This window comes from Microcaecilia unicolor, chromosome 1, assembly GCF_901765095.1.
Source record: "Microcaecilia unicolor chromosome 1, aMicUni1.1, whole genome shotgun sequence".
NCBI classification, from domain to species: Eukaryota; Metazoa; Chordata; class Amphibia; order Gymnophiona; family Siphonopidae; genus Microcaecilia; species Microcaecilia unicolor.
Window position 1 is genome coordinate 136,792,707 of NC_044031.1, and position 20,781 is coordinate 136,813,487.

Below are 20,781 nucleotides of genomic sequence, written 5' to 3' on the forward strand. Positions count from 1 at the left end.
CTGACCTTCTAAATTCTTAGTTCTCATAGCATTATAAGAAAGTGCAGGCTGCAGGTGGAGGAATGAGAGGAATGCTTTCACTGGAAGGGTTTGGGGACCCCTGCCAACTCAGGTATAGTAGGTTCATGGGGGTAAAACTTTGTGCCCCTCATTTTGTGTTCACCCTCCCCCCCCAAAAGAAAATCCAAGGTCTGGCTATGCGGCTTCTACTAAGTTAATCAGGCAGCTATTGGGGTACCATCACTGAATATCAATGGTTACTGGTTAACCCCCAGCTCTGCCCCAACTGTGCTCTCAGACAGGCCTGGAATTAATCGAATAATGTTAGAGAAGTGTGGTAGCCGTGTTAGTCCACTCTTAAGGTTATCAATAGAAATCAAACAAAATAAAACATGGAAAAGAAAATAAGATGATACCTTTTTTATTGGACATAACTTAATACATTTCTTGATTAGCTTTCGAAGGTTGCCCTTCTTCGTCAGATTGGAAATAAGCAAATGTGGTAGCAGATAGTATATTTAAGTGAGACATCCAAGCATTACTTTGGGAGGGTGGGGGTGGGTAGGAGGTATGCATGGGGACATCAAAGCATTTCATTGATATTCTAACAGAATGGGTGTGGGTAGGTGAGAGGAGGGTGATAAACAGAGAAATACAATTTTATGGTTTATAATGTGCTAGGAAACCCAGATCCTTGTTAAGTCCTGTCTGTTGGGTGTCAAAATATTCAATCATTCTGACTTCAAAGGTCTTACGTTCCTGTATTGCTTTAAAGTTACCTTTCAGGATTCTAACTGTGAAATCACTGGAGCAGTGTCCTGGTCTTGTAAAATGCTGGCCCACCGGGGTGGGAACCTAACTGGCACCGGCTATCTTCATGTGATGTCTATGCAGATTGAATCTTGTCTTAAGCATCTGGCCTGTTTCTCCAATATAGCATCCTTTGTTACATTTTTTACACTGAATGATATATACCACATTGGAAGATAAGCATGTGAAAGATTCCTTTATGTTGAATATTTTTCCTTTGTGAATGACTGTGTGGTCCTGTGAAATGTTGTAACAGTTTGCCTAGATACAGCAACAGAGAAGAATGTAGTCATATAAAGACCATATATCTTATTCAGTTTGCCCATCCATACCATCTACTCTCCCTATCAGAGATCCTATGTACTTGTACAGATACTGTTTTCATCTCCACCACTTCCACCGGCAGGCCGTTCTACAAATTCCTCTCCCCATGCACCCAAGCATCTTTCAAACTTTTGCCATAGCCTTTTCTACCAGCTTGGCCATCTTAAGATCATCACTTACGATCACACCCAAGTCTCACTCCCCTTTCATGCACAAAAGTTCTTCACCCCCTAAATTGTACCATTCTGTTGGGTTTTTGCAGCCCAAGTGGGTAAGTGCCACTGAATGTCCAAATGGAACCCAGATAACTCCCTTTGAAAACTGACTTCTCAGTGTTTATTGATTTTTTTTTTTGTACCACAATTATTATCGCTGTGTACTTTTCTGGTGGAATCAAATATGTGTCTCTTACGAGTCATCAGTGCAGAAAAGGCATAAAAACTCAGTAAAGAATTCAAGATAAGCTAGAGAAGATTGCGAGAAAACTTGGGGAAGTAGTGTTTTCCAGTGTTTATCCAATGAACACCTATTTTATCAGTGTTCATTTGTTAAACTTAAAACCTAAAATCAGAAGTTCTAATTATACATTTTCAGAATATTCTCTTGGCAAAGATGAATTGCATCCCATTTAAATGCATTATATCTTGAATTGTTTTTTTCAAGAATGATATATAAATACAGCTTTTAACTACATTGTTAAAAATAATTAAGATTGCTTTTTTTTTGGCTTTTGGTAATATCCAGGTGCCATAAGTCTAATTTATGAATGTGTAAGAATCAAAATATTTTTAGCACATGTCAGCATGGTTGAATGAAGAGAAAAAAAAGTCGTTTTATGACTTTCAGATGTTTCATATTTTCTTTTCCTAACAGGAAGCCGCAATGTCTGACAAGAGTGATCTGAAAGCTGAACTGGAGCGCAAAAAGCAACGCTTGGCTCAAATAAGAGAGGAGAAGAAAAGGAAGGAAGAAGAAAGGAAAAAGAAAGAAGTAAATTTATTTATAGAAATCACAACTTAAGAAATGTAGTGTCCCTATTATGAAAGCTTAGCATGTGCTAACAGACATTAGCATGCGTTTAGGGCCCTCTTTACTAAGGTGTATTAATGTTTTTAGCACACCTACACTTAGTACGTGCGCTAACAATGTAGGCACCTATAGGGATATTGTAGGCACGTACATGGTTAATGCACGTTAAAAACGTTAACACTGCTTAGTAAACAGGGCCCTAAGTGCCATGTTGCCTACTAGTATGAAATAAGAAGTGCAGCATTTAGCACCTGCCAATGTTCGTTAGCATGTGCTAAGCTTTAGTAAAAGGACCCTGGAATTCTTTCTGCTCCATATCATTCAGTAGTTTTGTGGATGTATAGATTACTTCTATATCCAAACTTAACACGTCTATCCTCAAAGTGTTGTTTGAGAGATGAATATTTTATTTATTTATTTGGATTTATTAACCGTCTTTATGAAGAGATTCACCCAAGGCAGTGTACAGCAAGTACAGTTTAACATAAAACTTACAAATTTGTTAGCAACATAACAATAGTAAAAAAAAAAAAAGAGTACAAAAAAAAGACCAATAAACAAATACAATAAATGAGGTAAACTTGAAAACAGCAAATTGAAATCTAATAGGACTACTATGAAACAGTATCAAAAATATACACATTTAACAGCACTGAAATTCAAATATCAGAGATGTAATACGATGTCAGCATAATTCTAATAAAACACCTAATAAGCACACATTAGAACATTCAACTAACATAGGGCTCCTTTTACTAAGCGGCGGTAAGCCCAACGTGGGCTTACTGCTCGCTATAATGGAAGTACCGCCAGGCTACCGCAGCAGCCCAGCGGTACTTCTCACCCCTACCGCACCGTCATTTCAGGTGCTACAAAAATGTATTTATTTTTGTTCCACTGGACTGTACACGGCAGTAATTGGGCAGTGTTGCGCACTGCCCAGTTACCGCTGGGTTAGCGCAGGAGCCCTTACTGCCACCTCAATGGGTGGTGGTAAGGGCTCCCCCCCCTGAAATAGCCACACAGCAAGTGCTTTACTTGCCATACAGCCATTTCCTGCAGGAAAGTGAGACCTTCTCTTTTACCAGCTGCGGTAAAAGGGAGCCTCGGCGCGTGTGTAAAACACACGCCACTGCCAGTGCTGGCCCCCTTTTGCCACAGCTTGGTAAAAGGTGCCCATAGATATGATACTAATGCGTTTGTACAACATAGCTTACCATGTAGCCAAGGGGCCAAGTGTAGATAAGTGCAACTTATTAACATAGAGGCCCTTTTACTAAACTGCATTAAGAAATGGGCAAAGTGCATTTACGAGCAGGTCTTTCCTGGGCTAAGCCCATTTTTAACGCAGCCCTAAAATAGGGCTTTTTTCTTATGGCAGGTCCCATACTAATTTTCCATTAGCACATGAGACAAGCAAAAATATTAATGTGCAAGCACTTACTGCCTCCTGTTTGAAGAAACCCTTGACTTAAGAGCCCAGGAAGATAAGAACATAAGATGTGTCCATACTGGGTCATATGAAAGTTCATCAAGCCCAGCAACATGTCTTTGACAGTGGTCAATCTGGGTTACAAGTACCCAGCAGGAATCCAAAAAGTAGATAAGTGATGGGTTTCCAAAGTCTACATGTCTAATAATGGTTTATAGACTTTTCCATGTGGAAATTGGATTTGCTTTGGTTTGTGTGGATTGACCAGTTCTATAGTCACCTTGTATTAGTTATGTACTTTTCCTCCAGGAACTTGTCCAAATCCTTTTAAAGCCACCGATGCACACTGTCTTAACCACACCCCCGGTAATAAATTCCAGACCTTTATTGGTCTTTGATGGAAAAAATACTTTCTCTGATTTGTTTTAAGTGTGCTAGCTGTAATTTTCATGGAGTGCTTCCTAGTCATACTGTTTGAAAGGATAAATAATCATTTCTTACTCTTGATTTTATGGACCTCCCATATTTCCCTCCAGCTGCCTCTTTGCCAAGCTGAAAAACCCTAACCTGTTTCCATTTTATTCAAAGGGGAGCTGTTTCATATCCTTTATCATTATCATTGCCCTTCTCCTTACCTTTTATACTATAACTTTTTTGAGGTGGGGTAACTAACACTCAATGTATGATCATACCGTAGATCAATGCAGCGGCATTATGATATTCTGCATTTTCTTTCCAAGTAATTCCTAACATGCTACTTACTTTTATGACTGCTGTCATGCAGTGAGGGGATGCAGGTGTCATGCAGGGCATGCTTGGTTTCAAAACTGAGCATGCGCTCCTGAGAGGAAAAGCATCTGCGCAGACGAGCAGCACTGGAGTTGCTCCTCTGGGTCCTCCCCAGCCTCCAAGGGGGTCCCGTCCGCAATACCGGAGTTTTCTCTTTCCTGCTCCTGTCGGGACGCGATCACTCGGGTCCCGGCAGGAACAGGAGAGAGAGAAAGAGAGAGACCCCGGCGCCAGGCTTAGACAACATATTGAAAATGCCCCTTCACACAACACTGCAACGGGGACCATGAAAATGTTTGCAGATTTTAAAGAGGAATGCAGATATTCATTCTGTGAATAAAGTCTATGTCATCTTTGTAGGTTGAACTGCAGCAAAACAAGGACCTTACCCAAGAGGACTCTGATCTAGACCGCAAGCGAAGGGAGACGGAGGCATTACTGCAGAGTATTGGTATATCACCAGAGCCGCCTCTAGGTACATGGATGTTAATTTCCTAAATTCCTTACATTACAGTGTGGCTGTGACAGCTGACAGGATTAATTAATATAATCTTGCTCATATTTCAGTCACAGTGTCTCAGATCCTATAGATTGTAAAAATTCTATTTTCATGCTATTCTCTTTCATGGTATTAGATCTATGAATGGAATAACATGAGGCACTGCACAGCCCTAATGATATATAACTGGGGCAATTCTGTAAGTGGGTGCATTTGTTTAAGGGCCCCTTTTACCAAGCTGTGGCAAAAGGGAGCCTGCGCTGGCGTAAGTGCATATTTTTGATGTGTGCCGAGGCCCCCTTTTACCACAGCAGGTAAAAGGTAGGTCTTTCTTTTTATAAAGAAATGGCCATGTGGCAAGTGAAGCATTTGCTGCGTAGCCATTGTTTTTTTGGGAGGGGCCCTTACTGCCACCCCAGGACTCCCGCGCTAACCCAGATATGATGGCGCAGTAGGGATGGGAAGTACCACTGGGCTGTTGCAGTAGCCCAGTGGTACTTCCTTTTTAGCGAGTGGTAAGCCCGTGTTCAGCTTACCGCCGCTTTGTAAAAGGGGTCCTAAGTGCCCTAATGCTCATGGTAAAAGTCTTTTCTATAATGGCATCTGGCTCACCAGATTCCATTATAGAACATTAGTGTGCCTTAAATTTATGTGGCTGTAGTAACACCAGCAATAGACCTGGCATAACTGTGGCTGCCTAAATGTGGCAAGGTCGCATGTAACGTACAGTTGTGCACATACGTGACAGCACCACATATAACCCTTCCGTGTGCCACCCAAAATTGCCGTTTTCAACCTGGGTGCTAATCAGGCATTTTCAGCAGCACTATCCGGTTAAGTGACACTGAAAATGTCCAGTTAGCCCCGGACTTGCGATTTAAACAGCCAAGAGCTGTTTAAATTGTTTTGAATATCAGGATGATGCTGATAATGATGATGACATGGTATTTATAATCCACCAGCTCCCAACAAAGTTGGCTCAAAGTGGATTACAAACAAAAGAAAAAGAAACAAATGTCAATGCTAGAAAGAAAATTAATACAACTCAGAAAAGAGGTATGTTTTTAGCTTTTTGCGAAAATACAAATAAGTGGACGTAATTTTAATCCCTAAGGGCAATGATTTCCAAGTCTGGACTGCCTGATATATAAAAGAGAATTGTAAAGAGCTTCTATATATCAGTCTTAACACAGAAGAAAAATAAAGAAGGCGAGAACCACCCGCTCGAGAAAACGAATGAAGCAGCAAATGTAAATAATTTAGTTATATATTCTGGGCAGCATCCTTCACTACTACTACTACTTACTACTACTTATCATTTCTATACCACTGCTAGACATACACAGCGCTGTATACTTGAATGTGAAGAGACAGTCCCTGCTCAACAGAGCTTACAAGTTAATCAGGACAAACAGGACAAATAAGGGAAATACTTAAGGTGGGAATGATAAAACAGACATGGGTACTGAACAAGTGAATAGGGGTTAGGAGCATCAAAAAGGTGGGCTTTTAGCCTGAATTTAAAGTTTATAGATCCAGCAGGATAATTTATAGGAAATATGAGCCTTAACCGGCAGCCAGTGCAGGTTCAACAAACAATATATGGCATGATCCGATCGTTTTTTTTTTTTTTAAACGAAAAATAATTTTGGCTACTGTGTTTTGTAGGACCTGTAAACAAGAGAGAACCTGGACTGACAACAAATAGTATAATTCATTGCAATAATCTAGGTAAGGTAGAACTACAAACTGAACTAAAATAGAAGAATGCTTTTCCACAAACAGAAAGCGAAAATTTTTAAACTGATGCAGTTTTTAAAAAGTGGTCTTAATCACTGCATTGATTTATGGCATCAATGACAGCGTAGTATCTAAAAGTACCTCAAGAACTCTAGAAACTTGTTTCTAATTTCAATGTCACATTATTTGCTAGAATCAAATCAGACGGCACAAGGGAATCCAAATGGCTGAACCATATGACTTTAGTTTTATCCTTATTTAACTTGAAACCATGTGCTAAACTCAGTTGTTCAATCATAGATGTGCACTGAGCAATAATAGAAATTGTAGAAGTTGAGTTTCCCTCTACAGGAATCAACAAAAACTTGTCGTCTGCATACGAGAAAAGTTTTGCCCACTGCTGAGAATAACCATCACAAAATGAAATCATATAAATATTAAATAAAGACAGAGAGAGTGGGGAGCCCCAAGGCACCCCACACGGTGATATCCATTCCTTAGAAATAGCTTATCCAGTCTGTCCATCTACAGAAGCTAGCCTGCCTTCCTGCTTTCCTTCCTTTCCCATGGGCTGATGCTCAGGGGCGGTGGGGGGTCATTCAGCCTGCCTTCCTTTCCCTTGGACTGGAGAAGACCCACCGAGGCTTGGGGGAACGGCCGGCCAGCCAGCCATCCTTTACCACAGCGCATTCTTTCTTTTTAATTCTCATAGTGCAGATTCTGCATGAATCTGGATCATCCTCAGGTCCCAGCTTAATGAGGGTTAACCTCCTTTGCCATTTTGCTCTAGGTATCCCGACCACATCAACTAAAAGTCCCACCTCAGAGTTTCACTGTACTTCCCTCTGGTGCAGTCCATCTACAAGGTTTTTCAGTTCCCGGGTTTGAGTTTCCAATAATTGTAGAAGTGACTTCTGTTGCTGTGCCTGTCACTCCAAAGTTCTTGAAAACCGCAGGTCCATTGCTTTCTGCTGGGCCTTCTGCTGCTCCACTACCCACTTCATGAATACTTTGGAAGCCATGGTTCTGGGGGTAAGAAACAAGAAAATAAAACTCCACGTGTGGCTCTTTTAAATGGTACTTCCCTTCCCGGTGAGGTCAGCCCCCTTTCCTGAGGTACCCTTACCTCCAGAATATTTTAACAATCCTTATATTATGAGCATCTCCACTACAATGTATCTCTGGTACTCGCTGTACCCACCCAGACTGGGTACCTTTACCTTAGTCTCCTTGGATGGAGTGCCTTCCCAGAGGGGTCTCTAAGTCAAATACCTGAGTTTCAGGTCCACTGCCACTCCTGGTCGGTGGGTTCAGCATCCCAATGCTTCCACAACTTGTCACACTGCCTATCCATGGGCAAAGGCCAAGTTTTCTCTCACTCCACCACCCACCCATCCACTTAGGCCGAGTTTACAGTTGTGCACACCATCCACCCATAAGCATAGACCAAATGTTTAAACTGCTTACTCGTAAGCGTGAGCCAAGTTTCCACTGTCATACCACCCATCTGTAAGCGTGAGCTGAGTGTCCGATGGACCCTCCTCACAACTTGGGGTAAACCAAGGGTCCTTGCAGATCCCAAAACAGCCCAAATCAAAACTCCTACTCCACCAGCCAAAGTCCAATCAGTTAGTGGTTTGAATATCTGCAACAAAAAGAAAAAGTGTTCACAGCAATTGTACCAATAGCTCAAACAAATAACTAAGACAACAGGTCGCAGGTAAGGACTAGGCCTGGATTTGACTTGCCCATCTGCCACCACCCATGTAGCACCACTTGCAGCTATAACCTCCCACTGGCAGGAAAAACCACAACTGGACTTTATCAAACCACATTCAAAAATAAGGCGTCTTGTGGGGAACAAAAATATCCAACAGAATAAATCCCACAGGTAAAATGAGTATCCTGTTCCTTCAGACAGTAATGCAAGTTTCAGACTGGACTCTGTCATCTTGCACCTTGACCTTCTCACAGGGAGACTGGGCTTTGCTCTCACTTCCCTCTTTTTATAGGGCAGTAGACCCTCCCTTATGCACTAACCCTCTAACCTGATTGGAGGCTCTGCTGATCCATGGATTCTATTGGAAGAGCCAGAAGACCTCCCTCTATCTGTTATATGCTCTCCCTGTTCTAGCTGTTTCCCAGGGAATTCATCTTGTGGTTCACTTGGCTGGTGAGCTCTATTTTCCCCTTGCAGGACTGGAGCTGATTCTTTGGTGCTGGTCCCCACCTTCACCGTTTCTTCCCAGGCCTCAGTTTTCTTATGTGATGGAACATAGTCCCCTTCACAGAACTGAATTAAAAAATATATATTTTTTGAACTATCAAAAGACAACTAAGAGTTTCTAATATAACTGATATTGTATTAATCCCAATTTACTCCATTCTTGCACCTAATTAAAATGTTTTACTTTGTTTTTACTATACCTAGTTTTTACCTGGATTTTTCTTTTAAACTAGGTATACCTAGTTTTACTGAGCAGTCTGTATTTTACATTTGCTTACCTAGTTGCCAAAAAACTGGTTTGCCAAAATTAGATTTCACATTGACATGGGCTGAGGGTAAATTAAAATACTTGGGAGTTCATATCCCCATAGATCAGAATGCATTGTATTTGTCTAATTTAAGGCCGTTAATAGAAGATACTAATCATAAGTATCTGCAGAGAAACATCCCACTGCCTGATTATGATAAGCTGGCCACAGCCTGGAGGAGTAGCCTAGTGGTTAGTGCAGGGGACTTTGATCCTCGCAAATTGAGTTCAATTCTCACTGCAGCTCCTTGTGACTCTTGGCAAGTCACTTAACCCTCCATTGCCCAAGTACAAAATAAGTACCTGAATATATGTAAACCACTTTGAATGTAGTTACAAAAACCTCAGAAATTTGGTATATCAAGCCCCATTTCCCTTGCATTAGTAAAATGCAGAAGAGCTATCTAGCAGGTACTAAGACCATCACAAAGAATGTATTGCATTAGGTATACATTTTGAATGAGACTCTATATCTTTCCTTATAGAGCATAGAAGTCAAAGTAGCAAAAGATAGATAAATACCCTAAATGTAAGCAACAAAGAGCATGCTTGATCGTATGTTTTGGTCCTGTCCACACATCCTTCAATTTTGGACAATTCTATGGAATCATATTTCCTCATTATGGAAGATGGACTTAAGAATAACTCCTGGTCTTTTATTTGATCAGTTCACATTACCTAAATTATACAAGGGCTGAAAGGGCTTCTAAAGCATTCAACAATGTTTGACCGTAAAACTATTTTACTGAATTGGTTGCTGTCTGATGTCCGAACCCTGATGCAGTGGGGATCACAAATGATATCTCAATTGTCCATGGAAAAACTTGAGATGAATAATTTAGATGCAAGCTAAAGTCAATTATTTCAAAGACAGTGGGAACCATTCTTGAACTTTTTATCACATGCGGCATGAAGTAGTGCACAGGTTTCCAACATACGATACGTGTACCTCACTGCCTTCCCATCTCTGCCTTGCCGCTGGCTTCCCATGTCTGCAGTGGCAAAAACAGATGGAAACTGTGTCCTTCCCTTCCCTGCTGTCAACCTGTTCACTCTCCCGCTGCCTCCACAGTGGCTGCAAGCAGACCGAAGTGAGGTGTGGGACCATAACCTTGTGTGCATTGTACATAAGTACATAAGTATTGCCATACTGGGACAGACCAAAGGTCCATCAAGCCCAGCATCCTGTTTCCAACAGTGGCCAATCCAGGTCACAAATACATGGCAAGATCCCAAAAAAGTACAAAACATTTTATGCTGCTTATCCCAGAAATAGTGGATTTTCCCCCAAGTCCAATTTAATAATGGTCTATGGACTTTTCCTTTAGGAAGCCGTCCAAACCTTTTTTAAATTCTGCTAAGCTAACCGCCTTTACCACATTTTCTGGCAACAAATTCCAGAGTTGAATTACATGTTGAGTGAAGAAAACCTTTCTATGATTTGTTTTAAATTTACTACTTTGTAGCTTCATCGCATGCCCCCTAGTCCTAGTATTTTTGGAAAGCATAAACAGACGCTTATGGCTTATTCTTATGTTTATGTCTGTTGCTTGTCCTGCCCCCTATGATGTAACTACCTGTTTTGGAGGGGCAGGATGGGAAAGAGCCACCAGTGGCATGGACAAGTTATGGCCTCTCACTTCGTATTGGTTTGTTTGCGCCACAATATTGGGGAGGCAGTGGCTGAGTGATTGGGTAGTCAGCAGAAAAGGGAAGATGCTGTTTCCATTTCTTCTTGCCGCTGAAGACACGGAGGTGAAGGCAGTGACGAGTTAGTGAGTGAATGGGTAAGTGGAGGTGTCAGTGAAGGAATGAGTGACCAGGGATAGGGTAAGAGAGTGAGAGAAAGAGAGATGGGGGAAATGTTGGTAGTGGAGGGAGAAGGAGAGGGAGATGGATGATGGTAGTGATTGATGCCAGGGACTAGAGGGAGAGAAAAAGAGGGCAATGCTGGATGCTGGGATGAGGGGAGGAAAGATGAGGTGATGCTGAATAATGAGAGATAGAAAGAAAGAGAGCTGAGACAGAGGGGTGATGCTGGATGAGTGAGTGGGGGGAGGAGAGAAAAATGGGGCAATGTTGGATGGTGGCAGGAAAGATACAGAGGGGCAATGTTGGGTGGGGGGAGAGAGAGAAAGAAAGAGGGCTGATTTTGGATGGTGGGGGTGGGGTGACAGAGAGGAGATGATGCATGGCAGAGGTGGGAAGACAGAAAGAGAGAGACAGGATATTATGGATGGCTTGAGAGGGGGAGAGACACATAAAAAGAGGAAATACTGCATGGCTGAGAGAGGAGAGAGAGTGACAGACAGACAGACAGACAGACAGAGCATATACTATATGACTGAGAGAGGAGAGAGAGACACACACACACATACAGAGCAGATACTGCATGGCTGGGAGAGGAGAGAGAGAGACACACACACACACCTACAGACAGAGAAGATATTGTATGGCTGGGGTGAGAGACAGAGAGAGAGAGAGAGAGAGAGAGAGAGGAGATGCTGCATGACTGGGGAGAAAGACACACACACAAAGCAAAGATTGAGAGAGAGAGAGGAGATGCTACATGACTGGGAAGAGAGAGGTATACACACAGAAGAAATGCTACATGGCTGGGGAGAGAGACAGAAGATGCTGCATGGCCAGGGGATGGGGGATAGAGACGTATACAGAAAAAGGAGATGTTGCTTGGCTGGGGAGTGAGAGATGCAGAGAGAGAGAGATGAGATGAGATACCGCATGGCTCAGGGGAGAAACACACAGAAAGGGGAGATATAGGGAATGGGGAAAGATAGGGACACAAAACAGGGAGATGGATGATGGACTTGGAGAGAAAAGAAATGTCAAATGGACAGAAGACCCTGGTAAGAAAGTTGAGAAGATAGAAGAAAGCACAAACAAGATACTGTGATTAAAAAAATAAAATGACCAGACAGCAAAGTTGAAAAAGTAATTTTATTGTCTATTTTATAATTAGAATATGTTATTTGTTGGAATATTCATCTGCCAGAGCCGATCAGAGCTTGGTGATACTCAAGTGAAATTGTTTTCACTTAGGAGGTACTTGTCTAGTGCTAGAGTCCACCAATGTTTGACATGTGCACATGTAAATTATAGTATTTTATAATCTATGGTGGCAAGTCCGTAAACTGGTCTGCACGATTTAGGCATCCCAATGATATGTGCTTAGCACCAATTCTATAATGGCTTCTTGGCACCAAGATTCTGTTATACAATACTAGCATGTTGGCATTGGCGCACCTAAAGTTAATCGTCAATAGTTATGCCAAGTCAATGGCAGTTCTAACTGTTGGCACCTAATTGTGCGCTGAAGTACATGCAACTTACAGCATTTTATAAGTTAGGTGCATATCTCAGAGACATGACCATGAGCTGCCCTTACTCTGGCTGTGCTTACACTCCCCTCGCAAGTTACATGCTAAGCGATGTTGGCATGTATGTAATAGATCAGTCAAACACAGCGAGGGTGACAAGCGATTGAGAGAGAGTTCAAGCATTCGTGATTTTCTCATAAGAAGCGAGCAGCAAGGTGTTAGACATCATGTGTATTTTTATAAAGGTTAGGTAAAAATTCCATACATTCAAGAGAAGACTCCTGAGGAAGGCCTCTTGTGGTCGAAACACGACTCGCGTCGAGTCTCGGGTGTTGTATTAAAGCTACAATTTTTTGGACATCGTCTGCTGTTCAATCATTTGTCACCCTCGCTGTGTTTGACTTCTTTGTGTGACTGCAAGGGTTGCTGTTCTTCTGTTTTTTTTGGCATGTTATAGAATTGTGCCTAACACTTATGTGCATAATTGCTGAGTAGTGGCGCCAATCACGCAAAAGTGCTATTATTTTTAAAATTATGCTCACAATTGGTGCCTATGTGCACAACTCGGGCATTCGGCACACACTCAGACGTATCAACCCCCGCCCCCTTCAATACCACACTACAAGCCATATCTTCGATAGAATTGGATTTATTTTGGCCGCAGCCAGGAACATCAAAATTGTTACAACTTAAACAAATTACATTACATCTTCTACTAATCATTATGCCAGCATGCATTTCTACCCGGGTACACAGCTTCTACACGTAGTTGCATATTCTGGGCCACAGGCCAAGCCGTACCAAGCCCCTGTGACCCCCTGTGCTGTTTTCCAAGCACCCGATGTCACTTGGTGTCTCCCGTTGAAGGAGGCACCTACCACATTTACAAAATGACGTTCTAGGCCTCCCGGCCGCCCAAGCCAGGAGACAAGCTGTATACACGTTGTTTCCCGTTGAAGGAGGCACCTACCACATTTACAAAATGACGTTCTAGGCCTCCCGGCCGCCCAAGCCAGGAGACAAGCTGTATACACGTTGTTTCCTTATAACAAGGCTGCTCACATGCAAGCCTACCATTTGCATCAACTTGATAATTTTCCACACAACTCTTTCTGCAGCAGTAGTTACCCCAAACTTGTAACTGTTATGTGTCAAGCTGCTGTGTACCCATTGCTGGCTGTGCGTAAACATTGTAGTCTAACGCCTCGCTGCGACAAATCTTGCCTCTCAAGTGGGTGGGCGGGTGGGCGTTGCTCTTCTCCTGCTTCCAAATTCAAAAGGACTTCCTGTGCAGTTCAAATTCCTCTCTCCTCCTCCCTTGCTCCTCCCCTTTTTTCCTGCCCCCTCCCCTTGCTACCCCTTGTTTCCCTCCCACTACTACCTCTGCTCTCTAGCTAGGCCCTCCCTGTACCCTCCCCCACACTTCTGTCTTTGCTGGCCTTCAGCCCGGTTGTGGTCGGCCCCCCTTTAATGGGTGTGCCTGGTTCTCAACTCGGGCATTCGGCACACACTCAGACGTATCAACCCCCGCCCCCTTCAATACCACACTACAAGCCATATCTTCGATAGAATTGGATTTATTTTGGCCGCAGCCAGGAACATCAAAATTGTTACAACTTAAACAAATTACATTACATCTTCTACTAATCATTATGCCAGCATGCATTTCTACCCGGGTACACAGCTTCTACACGTAGTTGCATATTCTGGGCCACAGGCCAAGCCGTACCAAGCCCCTGTGACCCCCTGTGCTGTTTTCCAAGCACCCGATGTCACTTGGTGTCTCCCGTTGAAGGAGGCACCTACCACATTTACAAAATGACGTTCTAGGCCTCCCGGCCGCCCAAGCCAGGAGACAAGCTGTATACACGTTGTTTCCCGTTGAAGGAGGCACCTACCACATTTACAAAATGACGTTCTAGGCCTCCCGGCCGCCCAAGCCAGGAGACAAGCTGTATACACGTTGTTTCCTTATAACAAGGCTGCTCACATGCAAGCCTACCATTTGCATCAACTTGATAATTTTCCACACAACTCTTTCTGCAGCAGTAGTTACCCCAAACTTGTAACTGTTATGTGTCAAGCTGCTGTGTACCCATTGCTGGCTGTGCGTAAACATTGTAGTCTAACGCCACAGGCCACGGCAACGACACCTCGTTTGCCGTGGTCCCCCACCCCTCCTGGCTGCGGTCATGCCCTAACGCTATGGCTTGTATCTATTCGCAAGTCATGTGGGATCGTATGACTTTTAATGCACACAAGAATGCCTGAAGCCTCCCTCCCTTACCTATACCCTGTTATGGCTACTCTATCGCCCTGGCTCCTCTATCGCTCTGACAACCCAGTCTCTCACTGTTCGGTCTCACTGCTGCCCTTCTATGCGCCCACCGCCTTTCCCTGTGCCCAATGTACATACAAGTGATGAGTGACCGCATATCCAAATCCGCTGCAGCTCATTCTGGATATGGATACCTGTAACAGAATATAATGGGAAGCAACATGTTAGCACAGTGCAAGCAACCATTATCACTTTGCTGTGGATGCCTTAATGGGTCCAATGTACCGCTTGTATACAGTAGATGGGTCTGATGTAGCGCTTATATACATTAAGGTCGCCATCGGCCCAGTCTTTTGATGGCCTCTATGGACACTCCTAGCGCTGCCACTGCCGTAGCTGCCCTAATCCTAAATGAGTGGGTACTGTACATAGTGTATGAATCAGCAGGCTGGTCTTTGGTCTTTGTTTTAAGTAGGCTTAAAGGTTCAGGACAGGGCATGTCCGTTCCGATCCATTTTGATTTGTGAATAAGTAGGTCAGTTGCCGCGGCTGTAATGGCCGCGTCACGTATTAAGAGGGACATGCCATGGTGGGCATGCTTGTACGTAGCCACCAACTCACTGACTCGCAGAGCACCATGCAAAGCTAATGAGAATGCGCATTTGACTCAACGGCCCTCAAACTCAGTGTCACTTATCTCCTCTAATGATGCAAAGAGACGGCCCATTTCCCTGCCGGTACTGGGTTTTCTTTTACCTGGGTAGGGTACTCCCGGCCTGCCCCATCCTTTCATCAGTCTCATGACAACAAATGACCTAGATGGATTTTGGACAGCCACCGCTTTGGCGAGAAAACTGATGGCTGCGAACATGATTGAGACCTGGTTTCTGCTAATTCCCTTCATACATGCCGGGGGCCGGGAATATATCAGTACCACCCTTCTCTTCTAAGTGTTGACTATATGTGCGGTTGTGTATCTTGTCCGCGAGATATCTGTTAACTATCTCAGCATCGGGTCCCATTTCCGGGTCTGCGCTCTAAAAACGAGAAAGAGCATCTACTATAACCATTCTCCCTGCCTGGTATATGTTTAGCTGTAATCACTGCGGAACTATCTGTCTGCACACATAACTTGTGGGAAGTGCATGGCGGACAACTACTGCCATATTGTCTGAGGGAATTACAATTAACTTGTGAGATATGCCAGGTCCCCCCAGGAAACATGATATCCTACGTGGTCCCTGCTGAAACCCGAGCTTGCTGCGCACCACGCTCCCTGGAAGTAAATCTGCCGCATCTGTAAAGAAAATGCAGGGTTTCCGTGAGAGTGGGTGAAACGTGCCAAAATGAAATCCCATGGGCCAAGAACCTGCTAAATCTCACTTGATGTCCTGTGTACGTCTGAGATGAAAATGCGCTTTGTTTGTTCCCGATGTTGCTAAAGCTATTGGGAATCACCCTTATTGCGAAGCCTACTGGACCCAGGAGTTCCTGTACCTGCTTCAGCCTTGCTTTTTTACAGTGCCACCTCGTATTCGCCGCTCTGGCAAGCTTATCAATTTTGTCAGCCGGCAGTCTGGAACATCTAGTTCCAATTCAATACCTATAATGTAAGGATTCGCCGTGGGTCTACTGTTTTTTCAACGGCTAATGGGATGTCCAATTTCTGTGCCAAGTGGATAAAGACCTGTAACACATCCGTCCACTCTTGTGATTCCCGGTCTTTGAACAGGAAGTCCTCCAGATGAGGACCAGAGACCTAGCGGGGGCTAGTTGTTCCACTACCCCGTGCACAAACATGCTAAGCTCTTTGAAGTATGCTCACTAGATGTGGCCACACATGGGGACATATTTATCGCAATAAAACCTCTCCTGGAACCTGACACCTAACAAGGGAAAGGGCTGTGGGTGTAAAGGCAAGGTGCGAAAAGCCGAATCTCCGTCCACCTTAGCCCAATGTGCCTAGTTGCCTTGCCGCCGAATTATTTGAATGGCATTGTCTACAGATGCATATTGTACTGTACAGCTGCTATGGTCAATGTAGTCATTTACTGATGTTCCTATGTGGCGGGACAAATTACGACTGGGCCTACCTTTCCCCAGCTCCTTCCTTGGTATTATGCCTAGCGGAGACACTGTTGTTGCCTTGAAGGGCGGGTCCTCAAACAGCCCCGCTATGCAGCCTAGCAATAGTTCTTTGGTAATCTTGCCTGCAGCTATCTGTCGATGCATGTGAATCGAGGATGCATTGTTGGGGTAGTGTTGTCACTGTGGTGTTGTCCTCTAATATGGAATCATGCAACCTGATTGGAAACCTGTGGTGATGCACCCATTCTGTCAGGGTAACGGGCTAACCTTGAAGCTTGATGGCTTCCGGACCCTGTCCTGAGTTAATAGGTTGCTTTCTCCTGTCTCATAAGCTTGATGGGGGGAGCGCTAGCTCCCTCAGTACCCTGTCCCGTGTTACTAGATTGCTGTTCCCTGTCTCTGGGGAGCCTGCCTTGCCCTGCAGCATGCCTGCCCGCACGGGCGTGTCGGGTGCTAGGTGCAATGTCCGCTGCCTCCGTCCTGCCTTTGTCCTGACGGCATTGCCTGACAGGACTACCACTGGTGCTGACCCGATATGAATGGATTGTCTGCACTGCTTTCTTGTAAATTTAATATCTTAGTTAAACCATGCCCGTCCCCTAAATATCTCATGCGCTTTTAAAATTATATTCCATATCCCACACCAAGTCCAGGCCCCTTTCCGTTTCCTTCACTATAGTGAGTGTCCTGAGTATGTCAACAGCTGAGTGTCCTAAGTATGTGAACAGCCTCCGACCAGCCCATGAAGGACCCGAATATCTTGGGCTTCTTATCTGTTACGCTATCCCTGCCTACGGTACCCTCCTCATGCAACTCCCACACAAGGAGGGAGAAGATATCGATCCACCTGTATTGTGAGAACGGTACCTAATGCATCGCTCCTGTGATTAAGTACTCCCACATCCTGACTGGTCCCCTGTGCACCGACCGGTGCCACAACCGCATTCTGTCCTGCCATATTGGGCTCCGTTACCCGTTCTTATCGTCCCATACTGCATATCTAGTTATGTCATGCGTCTGCGCTGGAAGGAGTGTGGTGCTGTCATTAGACTTACCCCTTGCCGGTACTGGCGGTAGCCCCGCAACTATGGAGGTGGAGTCTGCGGTGCTGCTACCTCCCTCGCAGGCCCCCGCACCGTCTGTGCTTGTGGTGTAGGTCCACTGTGACTTCTAAGGTCTGGGGCCACAGCACTCCGCGTCTTAGCTGGCGGAGTTTTGGTGGGCCGCTTGGCTGGCCTTGCTGGTGCATATGTCTCCTTCGCACACTACAATGACATTACTGCAATGGAGAGACTAAAAGAATAGACAATTTAAAGCAAAATGACCTCATAATAACTGATTGTGGTGACGCCGGCTTCCCCAATCGCTGCGTGCATCTTATGGTGCCTGTGTAAACTGTACCCTCCTTGCTCACAGCTGCATATCCGACTGCGTGCTGTCTGCGCAGTGCGCCCTTCCTTAAATGGCTGGCCTAAAGCCCCACGGGCGATGGCTGTTACATTCAAATTTGGCCTGGTAGTCAAAACGGCTGCCGTATGCAAAATGGGCTGCTAAAATTAAAATGGCCAGGCCCCTGTAAATCCGGCAGATAAATCAGTAAGACTGGTGGTCCTTCTATCAAAATGGCCACCGTTTTCAAATTAGCTGCTTTAGTCCACGTGGCCGCTCTAGTCAAAATGGCCGCTAAGTGCACATGGCCCTCTAGGACTAACACTGTTGTACCAACCCTTCCCCCCGTGGACCTGGTCCTAACGGCAGCTGAGAGTAGCATACTGTAACCGATATGTTTGTCTGATGCCCCTAAGTACTGTGTCCCGCTATGCTGGCACCAAACGGTATGATATCAATTGTTCCAGCCTATGCCGTGTGTCAAAGACAAATGCGTGCGGTATCCAAGGTGGCCGCTGCGGTTAAATTTGTATTTGGAATGTCCATTCTAGTGAATTTTAGCGCCATAAAACTGGCTGCCTTTTCCAAATTTTACTGCTAGTCAGAATGGGCGGTGTATTGAAAGTGGCCACCGTTTTTACAATCGGCACTCATGCAAATGGCCACCCTATCGAAATTCACCGCTGCCGTACGTGCCTCTGTAGGTTAATGGCCGACTGTATGGGCGGGCAATTACAACGCGTAGCGAAGCACATGTCCCGCCAATTTGGGACTCCCCCTAAGTGGCCCGCAAGAGAAGACCCTGACTAGCGAGGATCGCAATGTGGACGTTTCTGCAAAAACCCGCATCTCAAATATCGCATGGCAGACCAATCATACAGACATGGCGCCGGTAAGTAACGTTTAGGATGAAGCGTAGTTGACCGAGTAGAAAACACACCATGGCCGTAGTGCTGCGTGACATGGGCAGCTTATACAACATGGGCAACTTATACCGCACTAAATTTTACCGAATTAGATAACACGGCGTGGCAGACCACAATGGGGCTTGTATAGCTCTGCGTGGCCTGGGCGGCTTATACAGCATGAGCGATTTATACTGCACTCATTTTTGCCGCATTACATCGAAAATCTGGTGTGGCCGGCCATAACGGGGCTTAAGGTCCGTCGCCGTAATGGCATGGACGGCTTATACCGCATTTATTTTTCAAATTAGATAACAGGGCGTGGCTAGCCACAACGGGGCTCGAAGGTCCGTTGCTGTATAGTGCGTAACTGTCGGCCAATTATTAGTGGCCGGCCATCACCGCATATTAACGTGCGGTGTGCCGCTGAGGCAGGAGAAGAGCAAAAATGACGTACCATTAAAGGTGTTTTCGTCTCCCTGAGATAGTTTGTGCCTCGGTTCAGTACTGTGCACAAGGTCTTCCTAGTCGTGCCTCAGTGCCGTGCTATGCACTGCAGATTGTGAGCACTGCATGGCCGGCCAAAAATGGCAACCGCGCTGTGGCAAACCCATCTGCCATGCGCCATGGGCAGCGTATGTGGGACTCTAGCCTAGTGCACGTAATGCCGTGAGATAGGCAGCTAACCCGAGATGGCCGGCCATCCTGGAAAAACTAAATGGGGATCGGCAGGAGAAAGCTAAAATGCCTTGCACAAAGTTTTAAATGTCTACATACCGTAAAATTTGTTCTCAATTTGCTGGAATATCGTGCTCTGCTGTAAGAGCTTCTTTGGCTGTACTCTGCACAAGCTCTGCCCAGGGCAGACACAAAACATGTGCCTGTAAAAATTTCAGGAGCTGCTGCCCAGGGTTGCTCTTCTCCTGCTTCCAAATTCAAAAGGACTTCCTGTGCAGTTCAAATTCCTCTCTCCTCCTCCCTTGCTCCTCCCCTTTTTTCCTGCCCCCTCCCCTTGCTACCCCTTGTTTCCCTCCCACTACTACCTCTGCTCTCTAGCTAGGCCCTCCCTGTACCCTCCCCCACACTTCTGTCTTTGCTGGCCTTCAGCCCGGTTGTGGTCGGCCCCCCTTTAATGGGTGTGCCTGGTTCTTTCCTGCATGCTCTGCTCATACTCTATCCAAACGCCACCCCTGTGCATGCCCTTCATGTCATGGTGTGTACTTTTCAACTGGTCAGTATTTCTGTGTAAATGATTAAAATACCCCAACATGGGTACATACGTTACCGCTATAAGTGTGTGTCCCCTGATAGAATTATCCTCTTTGTAGTGATAGCTGCTATACAGATAGTTTATGTGGTTAGTTTTTCCCTGCTGAAAGACAGTCCTAAACTAAGGGTCCTTTTACTAAGCTGCAGTAGACACTATCATGTGCTTACCATAGCTATAGATACCTTATTGTGAGGCGTACATAGGTGATTAGTGCGTGGTTAGCATGTGAGCTTTTACCATGTACAAAGTGGATTGCAGTAGGGGCTCACGCACTAATGACCATTAATACTGAAAATGGAAAAAAAAATCAGCCATTTTACGCTTGTGGTCAAAATAGTCTTAGCGCGTGGGAATGA

At 44.8% G+C, this 20,781-nt stretch overlaps 1 protein-coding gene across 6 annotated transcripts in view; it reads left to right on the top strand.

Moving 5' to 3' along the window:
• Positions 1 to 2,016: 2,016 nt before the first annotated feature.
• DYNC1I1 (dynein cytoplasmic 1 intermediate chain 1) overlaps positions 2,017 to 20,781 on the top strand; it is a 548,409-nt gene continuing 529,644 nt past the window's right edge. For all 6 annotated transcript variants that reach the window (XM_030200752.1, XM_030200770.1, XM_030200797.1 and 3 more), the window contains exons 1-2: positions 2,017 to 2,124; positions 4,745 to 4,859. In XM_030200752.1, the coding sequence (XP_030056612.1) occupies positions 2,017 to 2,124; positions 4,745 to 4,859 (223 nt within the window). The remainder of the gene's footprint in view (positions 2,125 to 4,744; positions 4,860 to 20,781) is intronic.